We start from the raw sequence: 21,704 nt of genomic DNA on the forward strand, positions 1-21,704 counted from the left end.
TCAAGTCCAGGAAGCACAGAGAGTCCCATACAGGATAAATCCAAGGAGAAACACGCCAATACACATATTAATCAAACTATCAAAAATTAAATACAAAGAAAAAATATTAAAAGCAGCAAGGGAAAAGCAACAATTAACATACAAGGGAATCCCCATAAAGTTAATAGTTGATCTTTCAGCAGAAGTGCTGCAAGCCAGAAGGGACTGGCAGGACATATTTAAAGTGATCAAAGGGAAGAAACTACAACCAAGATTACTCTACCCAGCAAGGATCTCATTCAGATTCGATGGAGAAATTAAAACCTTTACAGACAAGCAAAAGCTAAGAGAATTCAGCACCACCAACCCAGCTCTACAACAAATGCTAAAGGAACTTCTATAGGCAGGAAACACAAAAGAAGGAAATGACTTACAATAACAAACCCAAAACAATTAAGAAAATGGTAATATGAACATTCATATTGATAACTACCTTAAATGTAAATGGATTAAATGCTCCAACCAAAAGACATAGACTGGCTGAATGGATACAAAAACAAGACCCATGTATATGCTGTCTACAAGAGACCCACTTCAGACCTAGGGACATATACAGACTGAAAGTGAGGGAATGGAAAAAGATATTCCATGCAAATGGAAATGAAAAGAAAGCTGGAGTAGCAATTCTCATATCAGACAAAATAGACTTTAAAATAAAGACTATTACAAGAGACAAAGAAGGACACTACATAATGATCAAGGGATCAATCTGAAAAGAAGATATAGGGCTTCCCTGGTGGCGCAGTGGTTGAGAATCTGCCTGCCAATGCAGGGGACACGGGTTCGAGCCCTGGTCTGGGAAGATCCCACATGCTGCGGAGCAGCTGGGCCCGTGAGCCACAATTACTGAGCCTGCGCGTCTGGAGCCTGTGCTCTGCAACAAGAGAGGCCACGATAGTGAGAGGCCCGCGCACCGCGATGAAGAGTGGCCCCCGCTTGCCACAACTAGAGAAAGCCCTCACACAGAAACGAAGACCCAACGCAGCCATAAATAAATAAATAAATAAATATTTTAAAAAGAAGATATAACAATTGTAAATATTTATGCACCCAACGTAGGAGCACCTCAATACATAAGACAAATGCTAACAGTCATAAAAGGGGAAACTGACAGTAACACAATAATAGTAGGGGACTTTAACACCCCACTTTCACCAATGGACAGATCATCCAAAATGAAAATTAATAAGGAAACACAAGCTTTAAATGACACATTAAACAAGATGAACTTAATTGATATTTATAAGACATTCCATCCAAAAACAGCAGATTACACTTTCTTCTCAAGTGCTCATGGAACATTCTCCAGGATAGATCATATCTTGGGTCACAAACCAAGCCTTGGTAAATTTAAGAAAATTGAAATCGTATCAAGTATCTTTTTTGACCACAATGCTATGAGACTAGATATCAATTACAGGAAAAAATCTGTAAAAAATACAAACACATGGAGGCTAAACAATACACTACTAGATAGCCAAGAGATCACTGAAGAAATCAAAGAGGAAATTAAAAAATACCTAGAAACAGATGACAATGAAAACACGACGACCGAAAACCTATGGGATGCAGCAAAAGCAGTTCTAAGAGGGAAGTTTATAGCAATACAATTCTACCTCAAAAACAAGAAACATCTCAAATAAACAACTTAACCTTACACCTAAAGCAATTAGAGAAAATAGAACAAAAAAACCCCCAAAGTTAGCAGAAGGAAAGAAATCATAAAGATCAGATCAGAAATAAATGAAAAAGAAGTGAAGGAAACAGTAGCAAAGATCAATAAAACTAAAAGCTGGTTCTTTGAGAAGATAAAGAAAAGTGATAACCCATTAGCCAGACTCATCAAGAGAAAAAGGGAGAAGACTCAAATCAATAGAATTAGAAATGAAAAAGGAGACATAACAACTGACACTGCAGAATCACAAATGATCATGAGAGATTACTACAAGCAACTATATGCCAATAAAATGGACAACCTGGAAGAAATGGACAAATTCTTAGAAAAGCACAACCTCCCAAGACTGAACCAGGAAGAAATAGAAAATATAAGCAGACCAATCACAAGCACTGATATTGAAACTGTGATTAAATATCTTCCAACAAACAAAAGCCCAGGACCAGATGGCTTCATAGGCAAATTCTATCAAACATTTAGAGAAAAGCTAACACCTATCCTTCTCAAACTCTTCCAAAATATAGCAGAGGGAGGAACACTCCCAAGCTCATTCTACGAGGCCACCATCACCCTGATACCAAAACCAGACAAAGATGCCACAAAAACAGAAAACTACAGGCCAATATCACTGATGAACATAGATGCAAAAATCCTCAAAAAATACTAGCAAACAGAATCCAACAGCACATTAAAAGGATCATGCATCATGATCAAGTGGGGTTTATCCCAGGAATGCAAGGATTCTTCAATATATGCAAATCAATCAATGTGATACACCATATTAACAAACTGAAGGAGAAAAACCATATGATCATCTCAGTAGATGCAGAAAAAGCTTTTGACATAATTCAACACCCATTTATGATAAAAACTCTCCAGAAAGTAGGCATAGAGGGAACTTACCTCAACATAATAAAGGTCATATATGACAAACCCACAGCCAACATCATACTCAATGGTGAAAAACTGAAACCATTTCCACTAAGCTCAGGAACAAGACAAGGTTGCCCACTCTCACCGCTATTATTCAACATAGATTTGGAAATTTTAGCCACAGCAATCAGAGAAGAAAAAGAAATAAAAGGAATACAAATCAGAAAAGAAGTAAAGCTGTCACTGTTTGCAGATGACATGATACTATACATAGAGAATCCTAAAGATGCTACCAGAAAACTACTAGAGCTAATCAATGAATTTGGTAAAGTAGCAGGATACAAAATTAATGCACAGAAATCTCTTGCATTCCTATACACTAATGATGAAAAATCTGAAAGAGAAATTAAGGAAACACTCCCATTTACCACTGCAACAAAAAGAATAAAATACCTAGGAATAAACCTACCTAAGGAGACAAAAGACCTGTATGCAGAAAACTATAAGACACTGATGAAGTAATTATAGATGATACAAACAGATGGAGAGACATACCATGTTCTTGGTTGGAAGAATCAACATTGTGAAAATGACTATACTACCCAAAGCAGTCTACAGATTCAATGCAATCCCTACCAAACTACCAATGGCATTTTTCACAGAACTAGAATAAAAAAATTTCACAATTTGTATGGAAACACAAAAGACCCTGAATAGCCAAAGCAATCTTGAGAAAGAAAAATGGAGCTGGAGGAATCAGGCTCCCTGACTTCAGACTATACTACAAACCTACAGTAATCAAGACAGTTATGGTACTGGCACAGAAAAAGAAATATAGATCAATGGAACAGGATAGAAAGCCCAGAGATAAACCCATGCACATATGGTCACCTTATCTTTGATAAAGGAGGCAAGAATATACAATGGAGAAAAGACAGCCTCTTCAATAAGTGGTGCTGGGAAAAGTGGACAGCTACATGTAAAAGAATAAAATTAGAACACTCCCTAACACCATACACAAAAATAAACTCAAAATGGATTAAAGACCTAGATGTAAGGCAGACACTATAAAACTCTTAGAGGAAAACATAGGCAGAACACTCTATGACATAAATCACAGCAAGATCCTTTTTGACCCACCTCCTAGAGAAATGGAAATAAAAACACACGTAAACAAATGGGACCTAATGAAACTTAAAAGCTTTTGCACGGCAAAAGAAACCATAAACAAAACAAAAAGACAACCCTCAGAATGGGAGAAAATATTTGCAAGTGAAGTAACTGACAAAGGATTAATCTCCAAAATTTACAAGCAGCTCATGCAGCTCAATATCAAATATCAAATATCAAAAAAACAAACGACCCAATCCAAAAATGGGCAGAAGGCCTAAATAGACATTTCTCCAAAGAAGATATACAGATTGCCAACAAACACATGAAAGGATGCTCAACATCGCTAATCATTAGAGAAATGCAAATCACAACTACAATGAGGTATCACCTCACACGAGTCAGAATGGCCATCCTCAAAAAATCTACAAACAATAAAATGCTGGATAGTGTGTGGAGAAAAGGGAACCCTCTTGCACTGTTGGTGGGAATGTAAATTGATACAGCCACTATGGAGAACAGTATGGAGGTTCCTTAAAAAACTAAAAATAGAACTACCATACAACCCAGCAATCCCACTACTGGGAAAACCATAATTCAAAAAGAGTCATGTACCACGATGTTCATTGCAGCTCTATTTACAGTAGCCAGGACATGGAAGCAACCTAAGTGTCCATCGACAGATGAATGTATAAAGAAGATGTGACACATATATACAATGGAATATTACTCAGCCAAAAAAGAAATGAAATTATTTGTAGTGAAGTGGATGGACCTAGAATCTGTCATACAGAGTGAAGTAAGTCAGAAAGAGAAAAACAAATACCGTATGCTAACACATATATATGGAATTAAAAAAAAAAAAAGGTTCTGAAGAACCTAGGGGCAGGACAGGAATAAAGACACAGACATAGAGAATGGACTTGAGGACACGGAGAGGGGGAAGGGTAAGCTGGGACGAAGTGAGAGAGTGGTATGGACATATATACACTACCAAATGTAAAATCGATAGCTAGTGGGAAGCAGCCGCATAGCACAGGGAGATCAGCTCGGTGCTTTGTGACCACCTAGAGGGGTGGAATAGGGAGGGCGGGAGGGAGACACAAGAGGGAGGAGATATGGGGATATATGTATACGTATAGCTGATTCACTTTGTTATACAGCAGAAACTAACACAATATTGTAAAGTAATTATGCTCCAATAAAGATGTAAAAACAAAAGAAAGAAAAAGAAAAAAGCTTTGCACAGCAAAGGAAACCATCCAAAAAACTGAAAAGGCAAGCCACTAAATGGGAGAAAATATTTGCAAACTATATATCTGGTAAGGGGTTAATATCCAAAATATATTAAAAACACACACAATTCAAAACCAAAAAAACTCCTAAACCACCTGATTAAAAAATGGGCAGGGGAACTGAATAGACATTTTCCCAAAGGAGGCACACAAATGGCCAACAGATACATGAAAAGATGCTCAGTGTCACTAACCATCTGGGAAATGCAAATCAAAACCGCAGTGAGATATCATCTCACACTTGTTTGTATGGCTGTGATAAAAAAGACAAGAAATAGTTAAGCATTGGTGAGCATGCAGAGAAAGGGGAATCGTTGTGCACTGTCAGTTCCCGGTTGGTTCAGAATTAGTGCGGCCACCATGGAAAACAGAACTACCATATGATCCTGCAGCCTCGCTTCTGGGTTTATAGCCAAAGGAACTGAAACCGTATCTCAAAGAGATTTGTGCACTCCCATATTCATGACAGCATTATTTACAATAGCCAAGGTATGGAACCTCCTAAGTGTCGGTCCACAACAGATGAATGGATAAAGAAGACGTCACATACACACACACTGGAATACTACTCAGCCATGAGAAAGAAGGAAATCCTGCCGTTTGTGACAACTTGGGTGAACCTGGAGGGCATTATGCTAAGTGAAATAAGCCAGACAGGACAAATACCGCATGATATCACTTACATATGGAATTTTTTAAAAGTCAAACTGATAGAAACAGAGTAGAAAAGTGGTCGACTGGGCTGGGGAAACAGAGGGAGGCTGGTAAACGGTTTCAGCCATAGATGATACGGTCTGAGGGTGTTTTTCCCTGACGGAGAGTTGATGGGGAGTCCCTGACGCACGGTCGTTTCTATATCCTTCTTCCGCCAGCTCCGAGCTGGGGGCGGGGCGAGGGGCTGGGGGCGGGGCTCGAGCTCAGGGGACCCGCACCTTCCCTCCCAGCAGCTGCGTCTCCGCCGCCGCGCGCCGCTCCCGCTCTGCTCTCCTCGGTCCCGGCCGTGAAGTTGGGTCTCTGGATCCCCGTGGGCTGGACGGGGCGGCGGGCAGAGCCGGCCTTGCGCGGGGAGCCCGGACACCCGCAGAGCCGAGGCGGGGCCGTCGGGGAGGCCGCGCGGACCTGTGAGCATCCGCGCACTGGGCCTCGCCCAGGTCCCCGGGGCAGCCGCGCGTCCCCGCCCGTGTGCTCGTCCTGCGTCCCTCCCCGAGGCGCGCAGGGGTCGCCCGCCGTCCGTCCTCGGGGCGCGGACCCTCCGCCTCCGCCCGGGACCCGCCTGATCTCCCTCCGGCCGCTCCCGCGCGCCCATGCGACCGGCGAGGCCAAGCGCCCGGCTGCCCGCGCTGCTCCTGCTGGCGCTGTTCCTGTCGCCGCGCTGGACCCAGGGGAGGCCCGGGGGCCGCAGGGGCGCGCGCGTCGCGGGCGAGGAGCCGAAGCCCTGGCGGTCCCTCCCCGCGGCCTCCCGGAGCGCAGGTAAGCGGCCCCGTGCGCCGAGCCCGGGGCGGGGGGACTCGGGCGGCCCGGAGAGGCGCGCGCACCGCGGGAACAGGCCGGCCGCCCTCGCCGCCGACGGCGCGCGCTCGGGGAAAGAGGCCAGGAGTTGGTGAGACGCACCGCGGCCGAGACGTAAGTATCCAGGAACCCATCCCGCGGAGGAACCGGCTCGTGCGCCCCTTCCCCGTGAGAGAGGCCGGGCCTCGGAAGCGGGGCCCGGAGCCCGAGGACAGGCGGCTCAGCCCCAGCGGCCGAGGCGGGGCGGACAGGTGGTCAGCCCGCGTGTGGGGATTGGGCCAGGTCCCTGGCGTCGCGCGCCGGGACGCCGCCTTGCGCCCCCCGGAGCTGGCGCAGGGCTGGGCGGCTGAGCAGGCTGCACCCGCCGCCGCGGCTCCCGGATCAGCTCCGGGCGCCCGGGCTCCTGGCCACCGAGCTGCCCAGCGCGTGGTGGGGACGAGAACAAGGAGAGAAAGGAGGCGACACGAGGGGTCCTGAGACACCCCAAGGCGGCCGAACGAGGAGTAACCGTGAGAAGCCCGGGCGAAGCGGCCCGACGGGGCTGCGGGTCGCTTGGGGCCGCAAGGCCGGGGCGGGGCAGGAGGAGGGAGCCGCTCAGACGCGCCTCCGCCGGCAGCCCGCGCACCTGCGGAGCGACGACGGGCAGCAGTAGGCGCTCCTCCCCGGGGGTCACCCGAGAGGTCGCAGCCCACGTCAGCCTTGCTGTCATCTCCTGGCTCCTCTGCCTCTTACTTCACTTTGAACAAAGCAGAGAGGGGTTTCTTAGGACCGTTTTTCCTTCATGATAGTTACGATATAAATACATACATATTCGCTGCACAAATTTTCCTCCAGTACTTGCTACATGCCAGTCACCATGCAGAGGCCGAGGCCACCCAGGGGAGCGGGCAGTCAGGCGTCTGCGCTCCGAGGGCACGTTCTGGGTGGGGAGGCGGGGAGGCTGGCGCGCAGGTAGACCCAAAGAGGAGGCCAGTGACGGGCTGAAGGGGAGGCAGGGGATGGAGAAGGTCCAGGAAGCTGAGACGGGTCACTGAGCCCCAGGACCTCGTCCAGGGCTGGGCAGGGCTTTCCAGGGTGCTGGGGACGCACGGGGCTTTCCCGGCGGGGAGCTGGGCAGGGACGGTGACCACCGCAGTGATGCAGGGATGGCACCACACCCTTCGCGTCCTCGGACTTGCCACTGTTCTTGGCCCCAATGTTTATCTCAGAATGGAATGTCACTTTGGAAAGTAAAAGAGTGGGAGAAAGTCTCCAACTGCAGGAACATTCGTGGTAACATTAATTCAGACCTGTGTCATTGAAGTTTAACACATCTTTTCTCTGTAAAAGGCTGAAGCCTTACCGAAGTGAGTTTCTAGGGAGAAAGAATATTTTATTAAAAGTTAAAATGTAAGTGGCAACAATCCAAAGTTTAAAAAAACAACACAGCCCGGCAGAGAGTGATCTGTGCTCCACATCGGCTGCTTTCTCCAGCTGTTTGTGAGGTAGTCTTTGGATGACGTGAGGAGGAAGGGTGACTCTTCACATCTGTATCTGAGTCTGTGAAAGTGAAGGGGACACTCGGACATGGGTCAGGGACCAACAAGGACGTGAGTCGGCCCTATCCAGGTGGTCCTCACAGGTACACTCGGGTGTGGCGGGGGTCACAGCTCATCCAGGAGGAAACATCTCCCAGGCTCTGGGGACTAAGGACTGTCACCCCTGCCAGGTACCTCTGGAATTCTGACCCCGTGATTCTGCGACCTAGTAAACACCATCACCCGGGCCTTCGCATGCGCTCTGGGCTCTGAAACCCTTGCTGCATCTGCAGCTGTGGTGCCGCCCTTTTCTGTAGGTCAGCAGCTTCCCTAAACACTCCCGTGAGGCTCGAGGTGCAGGGATCGGTCCAGTAGGGGAAGCAGTAAGTGGGGAAGCCTCAGGTGAGAGGGTGACCAGTGAGGATGCCATTAGAATTGGAGGGGTCACTGGGAAGGAGGAGGTGTGAGAGGTAGGTACCCATCACCCTCAGGATTCACCATCCCCGGCCCCCCTTCCTCCCCACCCCATGCCTTGTTCACGCATCACCCATCCATCAGTTCATCAGGCCACTCACAGCACACACCTGACATGCTCTGATGGGCGTGGGAATACGAAGTTAACCAACATTACTGACTCGTGGTGAAGGAGCTCAGGTTAATGACCAAACCCCACTCCCAATGTCTCTACAATCTGATCCTTCCTTTGTATTGTCCTGCCCATCACCCTGGTTCAAGCCTCAGGACAATGTCACACTGTCTCCCTAACTCGGGTAGTGCCCCCTGCTGGGCTGCCTCATTGGGCTAAGCATGGAAAGTGTGTGTTTTCATAACCTGTATCCCTTCTCCCCACTGTTGTCTGACCATCACACCAGCAGAATGGAGCAAAGAATCGTTCCCAGAACTCTGCAAAAGAAAGGGAGCTCTGGGGTACTCGTCACTGAAATGAAGACAGAGTCAGATGTCTGAGAAATGGCAGTGGTGGGGCTAGAGAGGGGGGTTGGAGGAATTTGGGACAGAGAAGGAATTGGTGTGAAATTCGGGAGATGGAAGTATAAGGGGGACTTTTAGAAAGTTTTGATGGAAAAGCTTTGCCTTTTCAAGAGATGTCACTGAACATTTACATTCTTCTGCAGGCTTCATGGAATCAGATTTGTGTTGCTGGGTTTTTTTGGGTTTGTTTGTTTGTTTTTGATGTAAAACCTTGCTGGCATGAGGCTTAAGGCAGGAATGTGAAGACCATTTTGGAGAGGTTCTTACAAACAATTACAAATGAATATTCTTTTTTTGAGATTAATACATCATTTTAATTGTAATTTAAAAAATAAAATACATATTACTTAGGTTGATCTTATCGTAAGTGCTGAAAAGTAGGTGCTTTAAGTGTCTTTTTAAAAATTTTTAAAAATTTTATATTGGACTATAGTTGATTTACAATGTTGTGTTAATTTCAGTACAAATGAATATTCTCAGTAGTGCCAGGCTGTTTCCTCCCCAGTCACAGATCTGCAGTGGCTTCTCTGGATTTTCCAAGAAAGCCCTAACTTCTCTTGAAGGCAGGACATTGAAGTACCCTGTGACCTGCCCCATCTTCCCTTCTGTGGTTTTCACAGGGTGCAGGTCGCATGGGTTGGGCCTACTCCTTACAGATGCCGTAGCCGCTGCCTGTGCTATTCTGCCAGCTCCTGGAACGTATTTCTGTCATCTCTGCCTGTCAGAATTCACCTCTCCTTCCAGGCCCTCTTCCTGCATGATGTCTTTGCAGCTATTTCCGTGTGAAAAAAAAAAAAAAATCTAAATCCTAAATTCTTTGTAATATTATCAGTGAAATATTACAGATACTGTACATTCCAAAAATATATTTTAGCAAGTATTGTGGTACAATTTTAAATAATCTAAACACTAGGTATATTAAAAATCAGGGTGCCCATACATACCACATATATGTTTCTTTGCTCCGTCAGCTGCGCGGGCCTGGAAACAAGCATGCCCCAGGAGCAACAAGCACACCTGGTACCCAGACTTTGGTTTCCTTTTTTTTGCCCTCGACGCAGCTTGTGGGTTCTTAGTTCCTCGACCAGGGATCGAACCCAGGCCCTAGGCAGTAAAAGTGCCGAGTCCTAACCACTGGACCACCAGGGAATTCCCAGACTTTGGTTTCTAATACCATCCTCTATAAGAGGAACCAGGGCTCCTTGGAGAAATGACTGATACTAACACCGAGACAGGAAGTGATTCAGGATGAGCCTGGAGCACCCTGTAGTGCCCGAAAGTAAAGAAGTGATAAAAATTCAAAACACCACCAACAAAACCCCCCATGATGACATAATTTTACTGGAAAGAATTCTGTGTCTTGTCTTTTAATAATCACAGACTACAAATACATTAGTAATAATATTATAACTTATTGATTATGAAGTAATTCACTGTTGAATATTCAAGAAGTTTTGTATCTTGTTTGGAACATTTAGATTACTGCTTTCAAACTTGAATGTGCAAATAAATCTCCTAGGAGTTCTTGTGAAAGTGACTCTATAGGTCTGGGCCTGAAATTCTATATTTCTTACAAGCTCCCAGAAGACCCGTGGAACAGAGTTATTAATAAACATGAATTTTTTTCAAATACTTATATTTTCCCTCAGTGATTCTCTCAGCACTGATGTAATAAATCTAGTTCTTATTTTTGAAAGTAGAATTGTTTTTATATATTTAGAAGGAGAATAATCATGCCAGCTCCTTAACTAAAGGAAATGATAACTCAGGGAACTATATAACAAACATTTCAATTCAAGTACATGAAAAATGCTAGATTAAAACATAAAGTAATGCCCTTCAGTACTTCCAAAGGTACTAAGGATTCACTAACATGGCTTTGTAAAGAATCGATCATGGCAGAGCAAATTATCTTTATGGTAAGATATTACGTTATATGCAAGTAAAAGCAAACACTAAACATTTTCTGTTATTTTCTAGCTGTTCTGTATTATGATTTTTTTATTATTTCACATGATCTCTGCTCATTTTTAACAAGAAATAGGTACAAGAGATAAGCTTGCCAACATTATATACATAATATGCAAGTCTGTTCCTTTAAAAATATATTATTGTAAACTTAAAATTGTTGAGGGTGGCAGATGGTAACTGTTTTGGTTAAATGAAAACTAGAAATTTTCATAAATTGGATGAATGAGATGATAAATTATTCAAGTTGTTCCAGGATAATCATCAAGCATTACCTAGGGATTCTTTTATTTATTTATTTTAACTATTTATTTATTTATTTATTTATGGCTGCGTTGGGTCTTCGTTGCGGTGCGCGGGCTTCTCATTGCGGTGGCTTCTCTTGTTGTGGAGCGTGGGCTCTAGACGCGTGGGCTTCAGTAGTTGCAGCATGCGGACTCAGTAGTTGTGGCACGTGGGCTCTAGAGCGCAGGCTCGGTAGCTGTGGCGCACGGACTTAGTTGCTCCGCGGCATGTGGGATCTTCCTGGACCAGGGCTCGAACCTGTGTCCCCTGCATTGGCAGGCGGATTCTTAACCACTGCACCACCAGGGAAGTCCTGGGATCCTTTTATTTTTAATCCATCTGTACACGTAATCTCCTATACCGTTGTCCTTAGATACCAGAGGGGTGAAGCCTACATTCTATTCTTGTGCCGTCCAACATGGTAGCCACTGGGTACCTACGAGTACTGAACACTTGCACTGCGGCTGGTCCAAACTGAGGTGTGCTGTGAGTGTAAAATACACCTTGGATTTTGAAAACTTAGTATAAAAAATGTAGACTATCTTACTAGTAATTTTAAAATATTGATCACGTATTGAAAGGATAATATTTTGGATATAATGGGTTAAATAAAGTATTAATTTAATTTTAATTTAATTAAAATTAATTTTAATTTTTCAACTTTTTTTTACTTTTTAGAATGTGGCTACTAAAAATTTTAAATTACATATGTGGCTTCCATTTCTATAATGGAAGCCAATTGTTAAGACTGTTTTCCATCAGAGCTCAATTGTCTCATTTTGTTGTTGGGGGTAGTTCTCTCATATTCAGTCCTTCATTTGATATTTTGTTCATCAAAAGTTATCACCAGGGCATCTAATCCTTAAATACAGACTCATTTTCAATTAACTAGTTGCTTATTGAAAAATGAAAACAGATTTACGTTGAAAAAAGTTAAAGTTGGACTTCCCTGGTGACCCAACACAGCCAAAAATAAATAAATAAATAAATTTTAAAAAATGTTAAAGTTAATGAGAAGAGTATGCACTGAAAAATCTCTCTTCCCTCCCACCCCAGAATCCTTGCCCCTGTTGCCTCTTTGCAGACAATCACCATTTTAGTTGAATACAAATAGGATGTGACAGAGCAGGCACTGGCAACCTTTCTCTATTTCAAACATTTTCAAAATATTTGGGGCTTGGTGGGCCATACAATCTCTGCAACAATGTGTTGCCCCTGCATCGTAGCACGAAAGCAGGCGTAGGCCACACGTAAATAATGAGAATGGCTGTGGTCCAATAAAACTTTATTTACAGAAACAGGCGTGGGGCAAGATGACTCCTGAGGGCAGTTTGCTAACCCCTCCACAGGCCAGCGCTGTTCGATAGATGCACGGTAACTTCTCTGTAAACCGTTTATCTCGTCTCTGCGTCTATTCTCGCCCCTCCGTACCAGGCATGATGATCTTTAAAAATGAAGCCTGATGGTATCACTCCCTTGCCTAAAATCCTGGCCTTCTCCTCACCCTAAGGCAAAGTTCATAAAGGAAGGTCAGCATCCTTACCTCACCTCTGCCCGTCACCCTGGCCAGGGCTGGACACACAGACTTGGAATCAGCTGCGTGAACAACCACAAGCTCATGTGTTTAGTGCTTGTCATTGTAGTCTACTTGTGAAGATATTAAAATTTTTTTATTGAGGCAAAATTGACATACAACATTACCTTGGTTTCAGGCGTACAGCATAATGTTTCGATATTTGTATACATTGTAAAACGATCACCACGAGAAGTCTGGTTACCAGCCGTCACCGTACATAGTTAACTTTCAGGATTTACTCTTGGCAACTTTCTAATGTGCTCTACAATATTACTGACTATATCCTCATGCTGTCCATCGCACCCCCATGACTTATTTATTTTATAACCGGAGGTTGGTACCTCAAGACCTCCTTCATCACCTATTCTGCTTCCTCCCCAATGCCCCTCCCCTCTGGCAACTACTGTTCTGTTCTCTGTTTCTGTGAACTTAGGTTTGTTTGTTCATTTGTTTTGTTTTTTAGATTCCACGTGTAAGTGAAATCATGTAGTATTTGTCTTTCCTGTCTGATTTATTTCACTTAATGTAATTTCCTCTAGGTCCATCCATGTTGTCACAAATGGCAGGGTATCATTCTTTTTTATGGCTGAGTACTATTCCGTTGTATACGTATATACCACATTCATTCATCCATCAATGAACAATGAACAAGCACTTAGGTTGCTTCCGTATCTTGGCTATTGTAAATAATGCTGCAATGAACACGGGGGTGCAGATATCCTTCTGAATTAGTGTTTATAAGGATATTTTTTAATGATGAAAATGCATTCAAGAAATTCTGAAGTTTTTTTTTCTTTTCAGAAATATTCCCAAGAGATTTGAACTTAAAAGACAGATTCATAAAGCATTTCACAGGTAGGCATGAACTTTATCAGTGATTCAATTAAATAAAAAGATTGCAGCCTATTACTCCATGAGGCACTGAGGATATGAAAATAAACGTCTGTTAGAGGCTCACGGTCCTGTCAGGGAGGTAGGCAAATGCTGTTAGCTTGTTTTAATGGTGATGTGAAGCAGATCTGGGTGAATGATAGAAGTGTAAACAGGATTTTAGGGAGACACAGGGAGTGGACAGTTTTGCCGAGAACTACCAGAAAAGGCTGTCGTGGACACAGTGTATACGCTGGGCTCTAAGGATGAGTAGGGTTTTCCCGGATGCGCGAGGCACCCTGGTCAGAAGCAATCCTCTGCACACGTGGTGCGGTTCGGGGCAGGACCGGGCGGCCAGTTTAGGCAAGGGTGCGCGTGGCCGCCGGGCAGAGCGTGGCTGGGCGGTGGGTGGAGTTGCTCCGCGACGCGTCCTCCGTGGTGTGTTAGGGATTTAGCTGTGCTCCCGGCCAGCGACGCAGCGGAAGTGTTTCGCACGGGGCAGGGCAGATTCCCTTCCATATGTCACATGGTAAGCACCGCTGGCTTTCTCGCCCACGACACTCCTTGGTTCTTCGTATCAACTTGGTGAATCATCCTGTGCCCCATGTTCTAGCAAATCACTTAATTCCAAGCGTGCACCCTGACCTTTACTCTGTTCCTAGTCATCCCCCCGCCTTTCCCTGTTTTACATCTCAGGCCTATAAGCTGAGAAAGATGTGGGTTCCCCCTTGACCAAAGCCCAGGGCCACCTTGTTAATTAACTTTGGAACGAGGGGGTGAAGGACCCTCCTGAGGCACCGGGAAGTGGAAGAAATTTCCTGATGTTTCTAGAACCCTGGTAGTGGCACTGTGGGCTCCCCTACTTCTACCACGTCCATAAAAAGCAGACTCCAGATGTACGGATGAATCTTGGTGAGGACTGTCTTGGGTTTGTGGGGAAAGTAATGGAAGTCTCAAGACCCCGTCCACCTTACGGTCATCCTTGACACAAATCACTCTAAGTAGAAAATGGAATAAATGTCTCTGCATATAAACATTCATTCCTATTAAATAAAAAACTGGAGAACAGAAAGTGGAAACCGTGGATATTTATTATTTATTCTTTCACATCCACTTGATTTGCTCTCTGCAGATTTTTTTTTTTCTGTCTAGAGCTTTTCCCTCTTACTTATTCTGAGGAGTTCTCCTGAAATCGAATTATGTTCCATTATGTGAGATGTTGAGAATGTGGAGTGAATTTCGATTGTTTTTCACAGATTACACCTCACTGCCTGCCCCAGAGTCTGGGGGAGGAGACGTGCCCGCAGGCAAGGTCTTTTAAGGACATGGAAAGATGTAAACCAGTTATACTATCTCTATCCATAAAGTGCTGGCAGATTTGATTGGAAAACACACCTATGTGTATCGTAAGCGTTCTTTTCCTGTCCGATAGGGCCGGTCACGTTTTCAGCCGAGTGTAGCAAGCATTTCCACAGGCTCTACCACAACACCAGGGATTGCTCAACACCAGCTTGTAAGTAACTTGGGTCATTTTTGTCCTTTTTAAAAAATCGTTATCCAACAGTAAATGCATGTGATTTTAAACTTCAGCTGTCTGTGAGTGGGAAATAATAGACTAAACATTGTTTGACGTGCTGTTTATAATATTGACGGTGCTTAAATTTAAGGTGTGTGCGTTCTGTTGACACCGTGAGGAATGAAACCGCATTCTAATCGGGACTATTTCAGACAGATCTGAAAATAGCCAGATTTCCTTAAGGACCACAATGTCTGTCAGGATTTATCATTTGGTAAATGATAAACCTTTTATCATTTATCAAATTCCTTGGCATAAGTAAGGCACTCTCTTATATAAATGGAAAAAACAAAAGATGACCATGAAGTGTAAGTCAAACTTTCCCCCTAAGTTTTTACGAGTAGTTTCATATCGCATCATTTATATGCTGAGTGATAGACTTTTCTGAATAACGGTAGCGTGCGTTTTAAAGGTTGTCTAATGAATTCTTTTGGATGCTTCAGTTACTGAACTAAATAGCAATTCCAAACATTATATTTAAATGCTCCCCTTTAAACTGCCCAAATCATCATTAAGTGTGGTAACTCAGTTGGCTATTTTTAAATTCCTTTCTAAATCTAAAGTTTCTTTTTAAAGAAAATGAACTTTAAAGGTTTTGTATTTTTTTTTAACTAAATTGGTCATCTTGAGGGATATTTAATTTTACTTGGGATGTTGAGTCAGAGTTGTTATGATTTTTTCAAAAACTACTTGTGTTTGATGACTAGAGAAAATGAATCTTGTTGGCATCTAGGCTGAATGATTAAGTCGTAGCACAGCAGGGTGGAGAAACTTTGGGCTTTGGAATGAAACTGCTTACCAGCTATGAGATTCTTAACATTTTGAGGCTGTTTTCTCATCTCTAAAGTGAAGATGACAATAACATCTAGCTGTTTACATCATCAGGAGAATTAATGAGAAAATCCAGGTTAAGAACTTGCTATATTAGATGTTTATTAAGTTATAGCTATCATTATTAAGAATTAGAGACAACAATTTAACATGATTTTCCCCACATTTGTAGTGACCATATACACAATTTACTTTTAAATGTTTTTCCTAGATTACAAAAGATGTGCTAGATTGCTCAAAAGATTAGCAGTGAGTCCTCTGTGCTCACAGGCATAGAAGACCTACATGTGAGTATGTATTTATTAATTTTTCTTTTTCTGTTTAACAGCCTGACTCTCTTAAGAAATTTTGAACAATTTTAAAAGCCCAGGAAGCTGATTTTAGCACCACCAAATGAACTTAACCTGTGGATTTTCCACTTAGTGTTAAAGCTTGGTCTAAATGGTTTATTGAATTAATAAAAAATGTCCTCAACAGTGATTGAATTAATAGAAACAGCTTTTTGGCAGTCTTACAAGTCCTCAGTGATTTTTTAAAATATTTCAACATTTAATGTTATGTCATTATTGTGCAGAAACCGTATGCATATACACATTAGATGAACAAAACTATTTAAAGGTCTACCTTTTTTTTAACTGGTCGAAGTATAATAAAAGTGGATATAATAAAAGTAGGGCCCTAAAATTTTGATTTGTGCAATATAGGTTAAAATAAGAGAGGAAGTATTAGAAGAATAGAAGAAAAAGCAAACACTCAAACATGTAATGAACATGTAAGCATTTTGCCAGAGTGAAATTAAGTCAGAATTTTCATTCTGGCTAAATTACCCTAGGAGACCTAGGGCAATAAAGTATTTGTATGACCTAGATAAATCAAAAGCAAATTCTAACATTTATTTACAAAAGTAGAGTCTGTACAAAAGACTGAAAGGTGTTCGTTTCTTTGCAAATATCTTTCTAATCAGTAGTTCTTTCTGGTGTAGTACAGAGTCAACATTTGGGGGGTGGGAGCGGGGAAGGGGGATGTCGTCAGCGTTCCAGTACCCCAGACAAGTCCCTTTTAAAGTTCCTCACCTTTCGAGGGTGGAAATCAAAGTCCTGGAGAACCTGTAGTCTGGAAGTATCTGTGAATATCTCGATCTGGCCAGTGTAACTTAATTTATCCCAAATAACTGCATGGGGATTTACTTACCCATCTGATAGGTTTGCTGTGACAATTACTGAGACAATTCTGACCTATTGTTGATGTTACTCTTCTTATTCTTATTGAAAAAGCAATTACAAATTAATAATAATAATTGGCACTCAATTCTGCATATTTAAAGTTGCTGAACTAAAAAATTTCCCTTTTTTTAGATTAAGAAAATAAGTTAGATCATTTCAGTGTTCAGTGGCAGGATATTCAAATCAGTTACTCTCATCCCATCTCAAACCTTTTGAATAATGCAAAACATGAGTAAATCAAGAAAGCTCATTAGGCTCTTGAAGTGACCTAAGTCAAGCCATGTTTAAAAAAAAAAAATCAATCAATCAATCAAGCCACGTTTATCTTGTTCTTTGTTTTGATATATTTTATTCGAATGAGTAAATGTACACAAAGTCCAAAAAGCAACCTAATAACTGGAAAACTTCTCAAAAAAACAAGTACTGTATTATAATTTAAAATATCTTATGCAAACTTACATTCTCCTGGGACAGGATTCATAGAGGACAGACCTGATAAACAGGCCCCTTTAAAATTGCAGAGTTTGGAGATTTCGTGAGTTTTTTTCTGGAGGAGTCATCTCTGATAGTATCTGTTTCCAAGTATTTAACAAGGAATTAGAGTATTACAGATGAATAAATTTTAGGAATATTTTTGAGTTATTTAGGTGATGTCAAGTTCATTTTTTGGCTTATGCAGATATCTTAAAACTTTAATGATGGAAGTCATCATTTAAACTTTCTAAAAGTACTGATCAGTCCCCTCCACATACACATTAATCTACATTCTCAGGATTTGACTGTAAATTAAAAGTCCACAGATTCTTTAAACAAAATAAAATAAAATATAACTATATTAAAACTATGCATATGTTTAAATATGTTAAAAACTAGGTCATAAATGACATTTTTCTTCTTCCCTCCCACAGGTATTTCTTAAGAACGTAAACCTAATTCGAAGGAAAAATAGTACCTAGAATCGTACTAACTGTAAAAAAGATAAACTTCTAATTTTATGGTGTATTAAGATGAGTAAAATAAGAGACTTCTCAGAAATAACTGGTGAGCTGTGTCCTAGCATAGGATGCGATCTTCCTTGGTTTATCTTGGTGTATATAGTAATCTGAAATTTTTTAATACAAAGTTTAATTCACATATTGCAAATAGAATATTAAACTCTATGCTATTCTACTTTATTTTTGCTACATATATTATTTTCTTCTATGGTTAACATTCCAACATGTATGAATTATATATTTAATTATGTAAATTATGTCTGAGCATGCCAAAGAGAAATGATATTTTCGATATGATTTTTTGTAACATGTTTGTTGAATAATCATGTACAAGGTCCCCTTTTATAATTCTAATTTAATAATATTTAACACATTTATTCAGAATTTGTTACTTTTATTTGCATTCATTTGAAACGTGAATTTTGTTAAAACTGAAATATGAAAAATCTGTGTTTTTTTGAATTAACGACATTTGTAGCAGAGCTCCTACTATTGAAATATGATTACCATATATGTATACATGTGTAAATATTCATTTTCTGAACTGATAGCTAAGATCCTGAGACCATTTATGTCTTTTTGAATTTAGAGCATATGGTATTGCTGCCTTAAATAAGAAGAAGTCCAAATGAACTTGGTGGGGAGAAGAGTGTGTGGGCACCTGGGAGCTCTGTTTAGAAAATAACAACACACCTGACGTGTTTAATCAGTTTCATTGAAAAACAATGATGTAAAAATGAGAAACCTAAACAAAATAATAGGAAACCCCACCCTTTTAGAGGAGGTAAAACATGCTTTGCTTAGCAATGCATCGCAGTACAGTTGCTGCTTTTTTATCCCTTTTCCACTGTTTGTGCTGGTGTCGTGGAGACGTGGGTCTGGACTGGCCATCACTTCCATTTTTAGCTCCTCTTTCCCTCCCATAACTGAGCATGTGTCTGTTTGTGTCTGTAAACACACATACTTCTTTGTCCATCAGAAAAACAAGCTCAAAAACCTCCTTTGGCTTCAGGGATATTGTGAAGCTACATTTTCAATGTTCAGTTTTATTGGTTTTGGTCTCTGGGCAAAGTTGTACAAATAATTACTTAAAAAAACTTGGGTGTGTGTTGAAATTCTGCTATAATGCCATGTCAGAAAGAATGAGAAGAATAATAGAGTTTTGGTTCCTTGCCTTTACATAGTAATTATAATGTTGACAACATTTGGAAAAAGGAAGTAATCTTTACTCGTTAACTGTTTAGGGAGCTGGAGTGCTCTTTGTTATAAAAGTGAAGAGGTTATTGAATGGTGACAAATGAGAACTTCTCAGTGAGATGCATTTGGCTGAAACAGAAAATACCCTAGAGGAGCTGTATGATTAGTATGGTTTCACCCAGGTAAGTTATTTCAGATGGAACCCTATGAAATTAGATTTTAAACATTCTCATAGATGACTAATGCGCCTCAGAAATGTGTTCTATGCTCTAAGTATACTTAAAACCTACAAAGATTGACTAAAGATATCGCCAGCTGAAATGATGTTTATTTTACTACAATTGACCCCTGAACCACATGGGTCTGAACTGTGTGGGCCCACTTACAGTGGATTTTTTCCAGTAGCTACATACTGCAGGCCTACATGGTCCACCTCTGGTTGGCTGAACCCGTGGAAGTGGAGAACCTTGGAGACAGAGGGCTGACTGTGAATTATACTCAGATCTTTGACTGGGGGGTCGGCACCCCAAACCACACATTGTTCAAGGATCAACTGTACTTGATAACTTATTTTTCATCGTATTAACTTTGACAGACAGACGTTGGGAGGGTAATGAATAAAGAGACTTTTTTTTTGAACATCTTTATTGGAGTATAACTGCTTTACAATGGTGTGTTAGTTGCTGCTATATAACAAAGTGAATCAGCTATATGTATACATATATCCCCATATCTCCTCCCTCTTGCATCTCCCTCCCACCCTCCCTATCCCACCCCTCTAGGTGGTCACAAAGCACTGAGCTGATCTCCCTGTGCTATGCAGCTGCTTCCCACTAGCTATCTGTTTTACATCTGGTAGTGTATATATGTCCATGCCACTCTCTCACTTCGTCCCAGCTTATCCTTCCCCCTCCCTGTGTCCTCAAGTCCATTCTCTATGTCTGCATCTTTATTCCTGTCTTGCCCCTAGGTTCATCAGAACCTTTTTTTTTTTTTTAGATTCCGTATATATGTGTTAGCCTACAGTATTTGTTTTTCTCTTTCTGACTTACTTCACTCTGTATGACAGACTCTAGGTCCATCCACCTCACTACAAGTAACTCAATTTCGTTCCTTTTTATGGCTGAGTAATATTCCATTGTATATATGTGCCACATCTTCTTTATCCATTCATCTGTTGATGGACACTTAGGTTGCCTCCATGTCCTGGCTATCGTAAATAGAGCTGCAATGAACATTGTGGTACATGACTCTTTTTGAATTATGGTTTTCTCAGGGTGTATGGCCAGTAGTGGGATTGCTGGGTCATATGGTAGTTCTATTTTTAGTTTTTTAAGGAACCTCCATACTGTTCTCCATAGTGGCTGTATCAATTTACATTCCCACCAACAGTGCAAGAGGGTTCCCTTTTCTCCACACCCTCTCCAGCATTTATTGTTTGTAGATTTTTTTGAGGATGGCCATTCTGACTGGTGTGAGGTGATACCTCATTGTAGTTGTGATTTGCATTTCTCTAATGATTAGTGATGTTGAGCATCTTTTCACGTGTTTGTTGGCAATCTGTATGTCTTCTTTGGATAAATGTCTATTTAGGTCTTCTGCCCATTCTTGGATTGGGTTGTTTGTTTTTTTTGTTATTGAGCTGCATGAGCTGCTTGTATTTTGGAGATTAATCCTTTGTCAGTTGCTTCGTTTGCAAAACCTCAAATAAACAACCTAAATTGCTTATACCTAAAGCAATTAGAGAAAGAAGAACAAAAAAACCCCCAAAGTTAGCAGAAGGAAAGAAATCATAAAGATCAGATCAGAAATAAATGAAAAAGAAATGAAGGAAACAATAGCAAAGATCAATAAAACTAAAAGCTGGTTCTCTGAGAAGATAAACAAAATTGATAACCCATTAGCCAGACTCATCAAGAAAAAAAGGGAGAAGACTCAAATCAACAGAATTAGAAGTAAAAAAGGAGACGTAACAACTGACACTGCAGAAATACAAAGGATCGTGAGAGATTACTACAAGCAACTATATGCCAATAAAATGGACAACCTGGAAGAAGTGGACAAATTCTTAGAAAAGCACAACCTTCCGAGACTAAACCAGGAAGAAATAGAAAATATAAACAGACCAATCACAAGCACTGAAATTGAAACTGTGATTAAAAATCTTCCAACAAA

At 41.6% G+C, this 21,704-nt stretch overlaps 3 protein-coding genes across 3 annotated transcripts in view; all 3 read left to right on the top strand.

The window, feature by feature from the left end:
* RB1CC1 (RB1 inducible coiled-coil 1) overlaps positions 1-21,704 on the top strand; it is a 117,642-nt gene that overhangs the window by 89,370 nt on the left and 6,568 nt on the right. The window lies entirely within an intron of this gene.
* The window catches only part of ST18 (ST18 C2H2C-type zinc finger transcription factor), a 372,885-nt gene that overhangs the window by 34,462 nt on the left and 316,719 nt on the right, over positions 1-21,704 (top strand). The window lies entirely within an intron of this gene.
* ALKAL1 (ALK and LTK ligand 1) lies at positions 6,013-21,463 on the top strand. Its single transcript, XM_082363027.1, has 4 exons — positions 6,013-6,462; positions 13,639-13,692; positions 15,140-15,220; positions 16,326-21,463. The coding sequence occupies exons 1-4, from the start codon at positions 6,297-6,299 to the stop codon at positions 16,388-16,390; spliced, it is 366 nt and encodes a 121-aa protein (XP_082219153.1). The 5' UTR covers positions 6,013-6,296; the 3' UTR covers positions 16,391-21,463.

The sequence above is a fragment of the Balaenoptera borealis genome (assembly GCF_965194805.1).
Source record: "Balaenoptera borealis genome assembly, chromosome: 17".
Lineage (NCBI taxonomy): Eukaryota > Metazoa > Chordata > Mammalia > Artiodactyla > Balaenopteridae > Balaenoptera > Balaenoptera borealis.